The sequence below is a fragment of the Acromyrmex echinatior genome, chromosome 1 (assembly GCF_024713525.1).
Source record: "Acromyrmex echinatior isolate Ae372 chromosome 1, ASM2471352v2, whole genome shotgun sequence".
Lineage (NCBI taxonomy): Eukaryota > Metazoa > Arthropoda > Insecta > Hymenoptera > Formicidae > Acromyrmex > Acromyrmex echinatior.
The window spans coordinates 6,131,309-6,144,750 of record NC_141852.1 but is presented as its reverse complement, the minus strand read 5'-3'; the positions used below and the strand labels follow the sequence as shown (position 1 = coordinate 6,144,750).

At 26.8% G+C, this 13,442-nt stretch overlaps 1 protein-coding gene across 4 annotated transcripts; it reads left to right on the top strand.

The window, feature by feature from the left end:
* The first annotated feature begins 584 nt into the window (after window positions 1–584).
* On the top strand, window positions 585–12,972 carry LOC105143830 (alpha-tocopherol transfer protein). 4 transcript variants are annotated; one of them, XM_011052339.2, is made up of 7 exons: window positions 585–915; window positions 4,708–4,968; window positions 8,685–8,776; window positions 9,833–10,078; window positions 10,487–10,681; window positions 10,816–10,987; window positions 12,858–12,972. In XM_011052339.2, the coding sequence occupies exons 2-7, from the start codon at window positions 4,737–4,739 to the stop codon at window positions 12,899–12,901; spliced, it is 981 nt and encodes a 326-aa protein (XP_011050641.1). In that variant the 5' UTR covers window positions 585–915; window positions 4,708–4,736; the 3' UTR covers window positions 12,902–12,972. The 4 variants fall into 4 exon arrangements, with proteins under 4 accessions (XP_011050641.1, XP_011050642.1, XP_011050643.1 ...); XM_011052340.2 differs by lacking the exon at window positions 585–915 and adding an exon at window positions 5,050–5,149 and having other exon boundaries at window positions 4,855–4,968; XM_087413718.1 differs by lacking the exons at window positions 585–915; window positions 4,708–4,968 and adding exons at window positions 5,060–5,149; window positions 7,969–8,203.
* The last annotated feature ends 470 nt before the right edge of the window (window positions 12,973–13,442 follow it).

Below are 13,442 nucleotides of genomic sequence, written 5' to 3'. Positions count from 1 at the left end.
CATGGATATAAATAGCAGAAAAATATGTGATACAATCAATAATAACACATAATGTCACGACAAATTTCTATCTGTGCAATGATTATACTTGAAATTCATCGATTTATTTTGCTGTAAAACAGGTAATGTTTCTTTTGTTTTATACTCCGTTTTAAAAGATATTAATAATAAAATAAATTATTGTAAATTAGAATCTGGAAATTCTCGTTCTACACTTTTCACTATATGACTTCTGACGTTCTAACATTATTATACGAAGCAGCGTCGCATAGATGCAAACACGATTTTTACAATTATAACACACGACGGTTGAATTTTATTCCAACTTGATGTAACTCTGCGTCTTAAGAATATTATTAATTTTACTGAAGATGGCCAGATTGTGGCCGAAACATATGTTATAATTTAATGTTTTTATTGTAATTCGTAATGCAAGAATAATTAAATATCACTAACTACAACTTGCGCTGTGGTTCTTTATGCTCTTTCTTTTCATATTTGTTTTTTTGTTGGAATAATCACACGTTCCGCAACGTCATATAAAGGTGGGGAAGACTTGTGGCTTTCAAACAATTCTGATTGTTTCACAGTTCCCATTGGCGATTCGTGCTGACCTAGTCTTCCAAAAGGCCTTTCCTTTTTCTCTGCCTTTTGCTATCCACTCGCCATTTACGACGAAGAGAGAGACAAAGACTAGTGAATCAACTATTTAGCTCGATCCTACGTTGGTGCTTATGCTCGTTTTCATAATATCTAACTAAATATTTCGATGTAAATGAATCGAAGTCTCAATGAATGAAAGATAGTTCTAAAAAACGTGAAAATTATTTTAAAAACAAAGTTGTGTGCGATTCTGAAGATCAGCGATTGACTGTTCGATTTTCAAGACCTTTACGAGTCATTGAGATAATTCTGGTGAGTACTCATATTTCTTTATATTCTTGCATTTCGTTACTGAAAAATATTTTGATTATATCAATAAAATACGCTAAAATTTTAATAAAATTATATATATCTTATTATGGTTGAACTCAATATTTTATAGCAAAAACTTTAATGAACTTAATTAAGGATTTAGTTAATATTTAGTTAATATTTTTAATTAGATTGGGTTAGAATTAAAATTCGAATTCTATTTACTAAAATGTTCTTATTAAAAAATTTTGTGATATTAAAAAGCGAAAGCTGTAATAATAATAAAAATAATTACAATAACTTAGAGAATTGTTTATATATAAAATGCTTATATATAACATAATAAATCGAAACTAGTACTATGGTAGCAACAATACGCTAAAAAAAAGTAATCACGAATATTTAAAATTTTACTCATTAAGATATTAATGATATTTATTTAATACTTTTTACGTATCATCATTGTACTTTGTTCGCATTGCGTTTTAAACTCGTTAAAATATGCTGAATAAAACAGTAGATTTTATTAATGTTTATTCATAAGTATATATATATACTTATAAATAAACATTAATAAAATCTATTTTCATTCTAAAATCTATGTTTCAGCATATTTTAACATGTGCGTGTGCGTGTACGTGTACGTGTGCGTGTGCGTGTGCGTGTGCGCGTGCGTGCGTGCGTGCGTGCGTGCGTGTGTGATTGTGTGTGTATATGTGTGTGTGTGTGTAAAACTTCTACTGATGTATCATTCATTTTGTGATAATAATAATAACAATAACAATATCAACAGAAACAATAACAATAATTTGTATTATAATATATACTTGGAAATAATTATATATATAATAAAATATGTTTTACTTTTTTATTTTTAAGATGTTTTTTTAACAACCTTTTTTTTAAGCAACAATTTTTTTCTATTTAGCATTCTTTTCTACTTTTATAGAAACTTAATATTAGTACTAATTAATTAGTCACTTACTTTGAATATTAAAAATATTGTTAATAGTATTTTTAATATTGTAAATAATTTATTGGCCAGTGTTAATATTAAATTTCTATGAGAATTAATAATTTTATTCTCTTCTTTTCTATTTAACAAATCCTACCTTCTTTTCCATGTATAATAAATTTAAATTTATATGGATAATTCTGCGTATTAATTTATGCACACATAATAATTCTGCACATATATAATAATAATATATTTTTAATAGTTTTTATTAGAAAAAATAATATATATATATTTTTAATAGTATATAAATGTATGGAAAAAGACAATAATATCATATGTATGTTGATCGATAAATTGAATAAAATGATGTATAAATTAATAGACTAATTTCGTTAACATATATATATATATATATATATATATAATTAGTTTTCCTTTCACATAACATACTTCTACGCAAATTATATTCACATTTACATTTAATATGTTTGTTACAAGAAGAAACTTATTCTGTGGAAAAAGTTTTACTCTTCTAGGAGGACAACAAGTTTCATTTTGCAAGAAGAAAAATTTTCTTGTAAAATATTTGCAACGCAAATATGTTGATCAAATACATAATGTATGTATGTCAGACAAAGCCAGGTCAAAGTGGGAAATAGATTTAAAAATTTAAAAATTAACGTCTAGTTTGCTAATAACAAAGCAAAATAATAGACAAAGATGTTTCTTTGGAAATGTTTGTATATTCTGTCAAAACAATTGTATTTGCTTATTTAACGAGTGTGTGTAATTTTCTGAATTATTCAGAAAAATTTCAGTGTCAAAATAAAACTGTAAATTTATTTCGCAGCAAACGTAAGAGCGTTAGACAAAATGAGTTCGACATTCTCGCGCAACAAAGTTAAATTACTGAAATGGATAGGCTATGATAACAAGCTACAGGCTGCGTAATAATCGTAGGATGACTGTTATCTTTCCCAAGTGAGTTCGGAAGTACTCTTGATAGAAGGATAAAGCCTAATTTGAGTGTTCATATAATTTCAATTAATAATATGCGATTCACTTTTGAAATTCTGGTATTGTTAGAAGAGTTAAATTATATATATGTAATATTCGGAAAATTATTGTTCCTAAATTGAATTTTCTATTATAAATGAAAATATTATATTATAAATTCTTAAAAAATTGGAGAATTAAATCATTGTTAGAAAAGAATTACATACATGCGGATTATTTCCTTGTCTAGATCCATTGTTAGAATATTAATATTTCGTGAACATTGCAGTTTACTTTATGCAAGGAGCAGTCTGATCAGTAAATGCGTACACTGTAAAAAATAAAATGTTAATTTTAACTTAAAAACGTATGGTAGACATTTGAGACATGCAAAAATTTTTGAGACATACATAAAATTAACAAAAAAAATGTTAAGTATCAGAAAATCTACTATACATTTTTAAGTTAAAATTAATTTTTTTATTTTTTAGGGTATATCAATATGTATTAGTTAATACACATATATTAAATAAAAAGATTAAATACTTTTATATATTAAATTTTAAATGCGTTTATTAATTAAAATGTTTATACATATTTCTGTATTGCTTTTAAATTGTGAATGGAAACTTTTGTTTTTTTTTTCCGAATCAATATGGAAAGATAGTAATTTATTCAAAAGAGAGAAAATTCGGAAATGTATGTCGACATTTTCTTATATAAGTCTTGAAGTAGCTCATTATATTCAGCTTTTCATGTTAGCGACAAAACTTGTACTACACATATAATTTACATACACGCACATACACAATCATATTTGTACTTCCGTGACATAACTGAAAAGACTTTAATGAATATGTACTTAGATTCTCGACTGTCTGAAAACGTATAAAAGTAGTATTTTGGTCTCGTTTCAATTTACTTTCGCGCATTCGTTGAAATTATATTTATCTTCGTAAAGCTTGCAAAATCGACATAGCAAGTGAGTTGACGAAATATCGGAGCCGGTTGTTACACCTTCGGCTAAATGTAGTAATTTATCTAAAGCCTAAAAGAGAGAGCAAGGAATGAGAGAGAGAGAGAGAGAGAGAGAGAGAGAGAGAGAGAGAGAGAGAGAGAGAGAATAAGCTGATTGTGAGATTAATCGAAAGTTGAACTAATCTTGGACAATCTACTTATGTGTAGTAAAGGCATTTTATATTTATGTTAAATTGATACTCAACATTTCTTAGTATTAAAACATAGATATAAAATATATAGTTTATAAATTTAATCAAATAATAAATAACATAAAAATAATATAATTTTAAAATATAAATCTAAATATATAAAAATAATTTAAAATATTATTATTATTTAAAAAATATTTTCTAAAATTTGTTTCCAAATTATATTAAAGTAAGAGAAAGAATCTTATTTATAGTCGAAGTGAATCTTGATGGTTAATAATATTTATATACAAAAATTCACAAATATATTTTTTTATAAATTGAGCACCGATTTGCATTTGAAATACGAGTCCGACAAGTCGAAGCAGCACAGAATTTATAGAAAAATATATTTACAAAATTTATATATAAATATTATTAAGCACCAAGATTCAATTGAAAATAGAATTTTTCTTTTATTTGATTTAATATTATCTCATTATGTCATTACATTTTTTTGTGTTAAATTTTATACAACATTTCTATTACCTTTTAACCATATTTATCTTGTGATAAATTAACAAAAATTAGACCATTTGGGATATGTAAAATGTGTTAAATTTTCACATAAATTTTCCAGCTGTATTATCTTCGGTGGATAATAATTCAATTGCTATAATTTTCTAACAGATACTCATTGAGCTGCGATCTTAAATATAATGACATCAACCGCGACTATCAAGGACAAACCTCCGATGATTACAGTATGCAAACAAGAATTATACGAACACTGGCTGAAAAATGCTCCAAAGATCATGTTCGGTGAACATCAACTATCTATTGAAATAAGTGAAATCGATGAGTTCTTCATCCTGAAGGCCAAGAAAGATTTACGGGAGACACCAGAAATTGTTGCTCAAGGTTTCAAGGAATTAAGAGAGCTGCTTGCAGGTAACAAAAGTTTAATTGTATCAATGTAATTATACATTATTCTGTTATTATTCTGTTATTTCGGCAAAATTGATGTCTTAGATTAAAGGACGAGCAGTAGCACGTTAACCTATGGGTTTTTGGGACTTGGTCCTTAGGGCATCGAAATGTCAGGGCGCCTGGGATTGCTACAATTTAAAAAGTAAATGTAAATCCAACGTTAAGGAACACTGTTTTATAATAACGATTCTCTCTAATCCTAAACTTATCATAGTAGTTATCATAGTAGTTAAATGGATTAAAGGTCAAACTTTCAGGCTTTCACCAGCAGATCTATTCTGTATCTACTCTTGACGAAAATATCGTTATAATACCATAATGCAGTTTTTTTATCATGGTAAAAAAGCAGCGCAATGATATTATAATAAAACTTGTGTTAAGAATAACAAAATAGTCTTGCAGCACTGTTTTGTAAGAACAATGTAATAACAACGTAGCAATATTGCATTTCATGATGGTAGCAATAATAAAGAGTTTGGATAATTGTTTTAAAAAAGAAGTCGATACTATTACACGTTATTTTTGAAAAATGTCTTTGCAACGTCTATGCGATGGTTTTGTCATGGAAAATTGCGACGTTATCATTTCAAAAAAGATCATCAGAAAATCATAGAAGTAGGCGTTTCTATCGGAAACGCTTAAAGATCATAAGCCCTTGGGCGCAAATTTTGTTAACGTGGTCTTGAGTACGAGAAGTAAGAAAGAAAATCAGTATTCCATAAACCAGTTTGAATTAAACCTTCAATTTTCTTGTACGATGATCAGTTGAGAGCTCGGACGCTTGATATTCTTGGTTTCATTTTCTTCCTGCATAGAATATAAGAAGAAAATAAAACCAAGGACATCATGCACCCAAACATTTTTTCTTACGTATTTGTTTTTATTCTTCGACCGGTTTCCTATGTATCGTAAAACGAAAGCGAAATTAAGCAAAGTGTTGTTCTTGACATTTTCTTTCTTGTAATATTGATTTCACTTGAAAATTGCTCTTACCTAATTAAAGAAACGTAAGTTATCATTAGAACAAATTGCGTTGAATTTTACGTTTGCAAAATTTAAAGAGAAACTAAAAATAATTAATCCGCGCAGAGAGGCGCGATAAGTGCAACAAAAAATTTCCTTTTTACGTAATATTTAATTATATCTGGCAATTCTAGCAAAATGCAATGATTTGCTCAATTAGACAAACTAGAATGCTGTATCATTGTAAAAAAATTATGCAATTCACAAAATTGACCGATCAATCCTTTTTTACGTAACTCATAGAATATAGCGATTAATTCTTTTTATTCAGAGAATGTTAGCGAATGATAGATCGAGCAACAGTATGACATTTTTTGACATCCAATTGAATTGAATTATTAAAACGTAACTTTGAACTAATAACATAATTTTGTTAGATTGAATTTTAATATATAGATAACAAAAAAGATTTTTATGTGAGAAAAATAATAATGATTATATAATATAAAGTCATTTTAAATGTACATGTATTTATAATACGTATTTAATATAAAATTAATAAAATATATTTTATTTACAATTTGATGATAGAACAAAACATATAAAAAAATTAATATAAGTTTAGTGCACTCTTGTACATACTATAACCAAACTGGATATTAAAAATTATTAACTGAAGAGTAACTCAACAGAGATAACGAGTTTTGCAATTCATAAATAAATATAATTATTTAATTATATTTTAAAATTCGATTAGTCTTAATACGACAACAGTTCTTACTTCAATAATAACATGTCTGCATTGTATTACTTATTAGCGGAAAATAAGATTCTATTGTCAATATATATGATTCGTATTCAAACCTCTTAGATTCTAATAGAATAGAATAGTTAGTAGAATAGAATAGTAGGATTTGAATCTCTATGATAAATTGAGTCGAATTACTTATCAGTTTAATTTGTAATATTATTCTAATTCATTTGTAATAGCGTTTTAAGATTAAAAAAAATTTCGGCACGCGGTTTGCACAAATTGGATTGTATATGAATTCACACCAAAACACGAAAAGCACGAAAAGATCCGCTGTGAACAAAAATAGGATTTTTCTTAATTGGTTGAATACTTTTTTGTTATATTATGTTATTATATCGTACGAAATATTTCTTAAGAATTGTCCAATATTTTAAAAGTTAATTTTTATAGTCATTTTATGAAAAAAATATTTGTGTATACAATCGCAAAGAACTCATTTCGGATATATAGGATATTAAAAAATCTACAAAATTATTATATTTTCTTTTTCCACACTCTGCATCTATCTTAAATGAAGACTTTGATTATTATATAATTATATTCATACAAATTATTCATAAAATGACTAAGAAATCAATGCCTAAGATATTAGATATTACTCAAAAAACACCTTGTATATAATAATAATTCTATTATATTAATAATTGACGATGTTTCTCAAAACTGTAACTTTTTATTTGTAGAATAATTTTTACACGTCTCGCTCGTGTGAAAAGCAAAAAGCGTGACTTCGTTAGAGATTAGAACCAAGATTACGAAGCTGCAGGCACAAGCAACTTTCATTTTTACTAGATTCATGTGAATACGGTTGAATTCATCTGGCATATTCATATACTTTTACCATTGTTAAATTGACCGTTGCAAAACATATGTGATAATTGCACGCAAAATTTCATTTTTATTCTGGAAACTAGAGATGTGCGAATCATTCGAATAGGAATCGAGTAAGATTGGAATTAGAATAATATCACAAATTAAATTGATAAGTAATTTAATAATATTGATTCTAATAAGCATCTTAGAAAATTCTAATAAGTATCTAATTAATAATTTGATGTTAATAAGGATATTAAAATAGTTTTAAATATAACAAGGCCAAGAAAATGAGCAAAAATTACGATGATTACTTAATAGAAATCTTTATCATTTATTAACAATTTAATGGAACGTTTTACTTTACTTAGCTATCTTCAGCCATCAAAAAAAATTAATATTGCAAAACAATTTTAAAATTAATTCATAAGGGATCACACGCAACAATCTTAAACCAATATTTAACGACACTAATAATGAAAATACGAGGCGCAGTATTTTTGCAAAGTGTAATTTGTTCTTAAAGTTTACTATTATTGTCGAAATGTAATGTAATGTCGAACCAAGGATCAATTTCATTGCCATGCAGAAGTGGGGCAGTCAAAGGTAAAGATATACAATATAATCAACCGTAAAGAATCGTGTAAAGACTCAAATGTCTTACTACTTAAATAAAAAAAATATATATGTGATTCTTAAAAATATTATTTTTGAATGAAATATCGTTAATTTGGAAAGATATCGTTAGTATGGAAAGATTTAGATATCTATTACTGTTTTTTTTACAATCACTACATTATTGTTGTAAAAAAATATATTTTAAATACGACGAAATAAAATGTTACTCTTAGCAGGTAAGCCTATTATATTTTATGCGCATATATTTTATGTATTAGTACATATATAATAATATAGCTTTTCTTATCCTTGACCTGATTTTATTTGCACAAGTTATACGCAAAATATTCTATATATTAGAACACAGAATTGGAATATAAACTTTTAATTTTTTTTGTTTCTTTAATAAACTTTATTTTGTTAAACTTATAAATCGTTTATTATTATTTATCTTTTTTTGTTTCTATAGGAGAACCTGATCTGCACGTACCGGACATAGACGATTTTTACATAACATTCTTGCGACCATGTAAATGGTATGCGAAAAGCGCTTTCTCGCTCGTAAGTCATACCTCATAATATTTTCACGAATTAATTTTGCTTCGAGCACTGCTTATTTATAAAAATCACCGCAGTAATTAAATGTTCAGAATTACATTACAAAAATCCTATAAAATGTTCTATAAAAATTTTTTTTGCCTAATTTGGTATTGTGTTTTTCCTACTGAACATAAAGGAAAAATCAAGGGGGTAACCACTCTTGAATTCCGGTGTACAATCTGTCAGAAGTTCGATGAAGTCCGGTGAAGCCCGATAAAGTTTGATTCTTCGAAGTCCGATGAAGTCCAGAGAAGTCCGATGAATTCATGAATTCCGATAAAGTCCGAAGAATTCCGATAAAGTCCAGTGAAATCTTGAAGTCCAGGTGTACATCTATTTTTTGAGTGGTTACCTCTCGGGAAAAAATTAATAGAAAAGAAAACAGATAACAAAATTATTCAATTAATTGCAACGAGACTTATTGTTAATATTAGAGAAGACTGGGGTCTGTTGAACATTTTTTGAATAATTATTTGAAAAATATAGGCGCAAGATTTTAAAATATTATATACGTTATATTACACATTCTTTAGGTATTAATAATATATTATTCTTACATTATATCATATAAATAAGTTATTTAATTTTGAATAAAACTATCAAATGTGACAATTTTAGTCTCGTAATTAGGATTGATTATCATATGTAAATTTAATATTTCATAAAATAATAGTAATTATATTTCATAAAATAATAATAATTATAATATTAATACAAGTAAAATAATTATTCTAATCATAAAATACGTTGTTCTGTATTATAATTTCGGTATTATAATTTGTAAAAAATAAAAAAAATGTATATGAAATATATTTGTAAACACACATGTATCCTTTAAAAACGTCAATCTAAAAATATAAAATTGACTTATTTCTCAAATCGTTCTTAATGTCTTCTCTCGTCTTATTATGGTCAATCTACCCCACTCTGCATTTATTATAAAATTTGACAATAATAATTAATTGTTTTTAAATAATTATTATATCATTGCCAAAATATTTATATTTTACTTAACAGATAAAACGATATTATCGGTTCCGCTTAAATTATCCACACATATATACCGATTTGTTGATCACTAAACAGAAGACTGCACTTTGCGCCGGTTTAATATATCCGTTGCCGATTCGTACTCAAGAAGGAAGCAGAGTGCTAATAGTCGAAGCCGGAAAACGATGGAAACCGAAGGAGGTGTCGACCAGTGACTTTTTTAAAGGCCTGATATTGGTCTTATATTTGGCGATGGTGGAATACAAAACTCAGGTTGACAAAAAAATATTTCTTTGATGGAGATCTTTAAGATATAGATCGGCATTTATTAATACTTAAAATTAATTTTGAATTTTTAATAAGAGATTTGCATATATTGTAGGGATGTTCAAATCGATCTCCAAAAAAAATTGATCTCCCCAAACGAGAATATAGCAATTTTAAATTGATTTATTTTATAAAAAACTTATTTTTCTAACTAAAGGAAACTATTTTAAATTGATGTCTTTGTAAAGAATAGCTTTTTTTTTTAATAAGGAGAATTATTTTGAAGCAATCATTTTACAAAATATCGATTTTTAGCGAATCGATCCAGGGAACGCGTATCCCTATTTAATTTGTGATCTCTAATGCTACGTAAGTAAATGTGCACTTATAATTACGAAACTTTTTGTTTCTTAGATCGCAGGTGCGCATATCATTTTAGACGTCGAAGGTTTATCTCTTAGCCATGTGACGTATATTACACCAAGTTTTGCTAAAATGATAGTAGATTTTATACAAAGATGTATGCCCACCCGGCTCAAAGGTATCCATATTGTGAATCAATCCTTCATTTTCAACATGGCATTTGCAATATTCAAACCATTCCTGGAGGTATGATCTTATGATTTTAAGTTATATAACGATCTTATGATTTACCCTCATAAATTGCGTAATAATAAACTTTTAGAAAATTATAAAACTTTTAATAAAATCTTTATAACACGTTCATGTATTGCATATCACAGGAGAAAATTCGCAATCGGATTCACTTTCATGGAACAAATTGGGATTCCTTAAAGGATTTCATTGATAAAAGAGCATTGCTTAAGAAGCATGGGGGCGAGTTAAAAATGGCTGAAGGACAATACGGCGTAATTTTTTGGCAGAATATGCTTTCATGTGAACCCGCCTTCGAAGGTAATGGTATATAACAATGATGTATTAGGAAAACAATGATTCGTAGCACATTCCAAAAGAATAAATCTCACTCTAAAAAGAGTGAAAATCTGCCACTTTTGAACAAAAGTAGCCGTATTTTCATTCTTTTTTCAAGACAGGCTAAATTTTCAGTTTTTTCGAATGAGATTTCACTCCGCGAAATTTAGAAAATATATATTGTATACTAGTTAAATAATATATATTTCATAATGGCTAAAAATTACAAAAATTATTAATATAACTCGTACAACACAGAAGCTTACAATATTGCAATTTTCGCAATATTATTGCAATATTACTGGAATGTTGTAATAATACGATCTGTGCTGTGTATTACCAATTTTCCTTTGATTACTGATCGGACATTTCTAAAATCTGAGATATTTGTCTGAGAAGAAAGATTATAAGTTGATGAGAAACGTATGGATGTATATATATATCCTATTTATTTTTATAATTAAATTTCAGTATTCTTAAAATCCTATTTCTTTTCTGATTAGCGTTTAAAAGAAGTAACTTATCCTTATCATTTTTTAAAATAAAACTCGCAAATTCAAAACAGCCTTCTGATAACATTGGTGGGGTCTTCTCTACTGAAAAAATATAAAAGACAATGCTGTCACACTCAAAGAAAAAATTTCCATCTCATGGTTTAATCACATTGTGTATTTCTGTGATCAATGACAAATATTATATATATTTTATTGACCAATGATTAACTTTCAAATATTAACTATTCGTAAAACTGGACTTTTTGTCTTATTTATAACTAGATACCAAACAAAAATCTCCAAAACTGGACTGTTCGATTAAAAACTGGACGGTTGACAATACTAAAGCTATATCTGCGGAAAGAAGATTAATGTATCATGTATCATAATTATGTACTCATATAAAAAATTATATTATAATTACGTTTCTTTTATAGGATAAAAGAAATATATATATAATTTATATATTTCTTTTATATATACAGGGTATCCTGTAATTCATTCGATAACGCTCGTGGGCAGGTAGAATGGAACTAAGTCGAAAAGTCTTCTACCATTTTGTAATTGTCGCAATAATTAACAAAATATTAATTATTAAAAATTGCCGAATATTAGTGTTCGATAATTTTTTTCTCAAATACTATCAACTTTATAAAAAAACTGCAAAAGACAAAAATTGTTTATTTTCTTTTCATAGAAGTCTAATTTTTTTAGAATTTTTTATCAACTTTTTAGTACTGCATATTATTGCTTAACTTATTTTTACCAATATGAGAAAATATGGTAAAAAATTCTGAAAAAAATTCTGAAAAAATTCTCAGAACTTTATAAGAAGAAACTAAACAATTTTTGTCCCCTATAGTTTTTCTGTAAAAAATTGATAGTATTTGAGAAAAAAATTATTGAAAACAATTTTTAATAATTAATATCTTGTTAACTATTGCAAAATGTTAGAGAACTTTTCGATTTAGTTTAGTCTACTTTATCTGAGTGTTGTCCTCTAAATTACGGACACTCTGTATATGTATATCCAAAATATCATGATCTGAATGAAAAGTCCACCCTAAGTCACTTGTGATCGAGGCACACGTATAAATGATAATGAAACAAATACATTATGATCTTATTTCAATAAATGTTTTAATTAATTATTTGTTAATACTGTACATTAAATTAATAAAAGTTTTTCAAACTGTTGTTGCCTAATATTGTTAACACAATATTTATTTTCTTCCATGTATACACACACACACACACACACACACACACACACACACACACACACACATGACATATACATATATAAACTAATGTTTGGCTTGTGATTTGAATCAATAAAAATATATATTTTGTTTCAGCTGAGCAAACTTATGGATACGTAACTAATAAAGATAAGAAATGATCTCTACAGAAATTTGATCGGTCAATACGTTACTATCATCAATCATTATGGTTTGAAACCATACTCAAGAAGCTATAATAAAAAATAATAAAATCATTGACGTCCGATACTTGAAAGATGCGGATGTATTTTTAATAAAATACATACAGCTCGCGGGTATCACTTCGTCTGAAATTCGTAATCGTATGAAAAGAAGTGTTTCATCAAATCATGGCATATTAGAAGTAAATTTTGTATTAAAAAAAATACAATATATCAACAGCATTGATAAAAAGTATTACATAAACTGTAATTTATGAGAAGAATTATTTATAGGATCTTTTATTTCTTGGAAAAGTTTCTTGTTTCATCCATCTTTTAAAATTAAGTAATATTAAATGAATACAAAATTATAAATATAGACTAGAGAAGATATTTTAATAATATACAGTGATAGCATCAAAAAAATAAGAGAGAGAAAGAAATTATTGTACATATTAAAAAAGAATATAAGAGAGTCTATAGCCTGATTATAGGTTTTCTAATATATTAAGTGTATTGG

Coding starts and splice junctions, on each gene's coding strand:
- LOC105143830 (XM_011052339.2), top strand. CDS start 4,737: ATGACATCAACCGCGACTATCAAGGACAAACCTCCGATGATTACAGTA. Junction 10,682..10,815: donor TATTCAAACCATTCCTGGAG/GTATGATCTTAT, acceptor TGCATATCACAG/GAGAAAATTCGCAATCGGAT. Junction 10,988..12,857: donor ATGTGAACCCGCCTTCGAAG/GTAATGGTATAT, acceptor ATTTTGTTTCAG/CTGAGCAAACTTATGGATAC.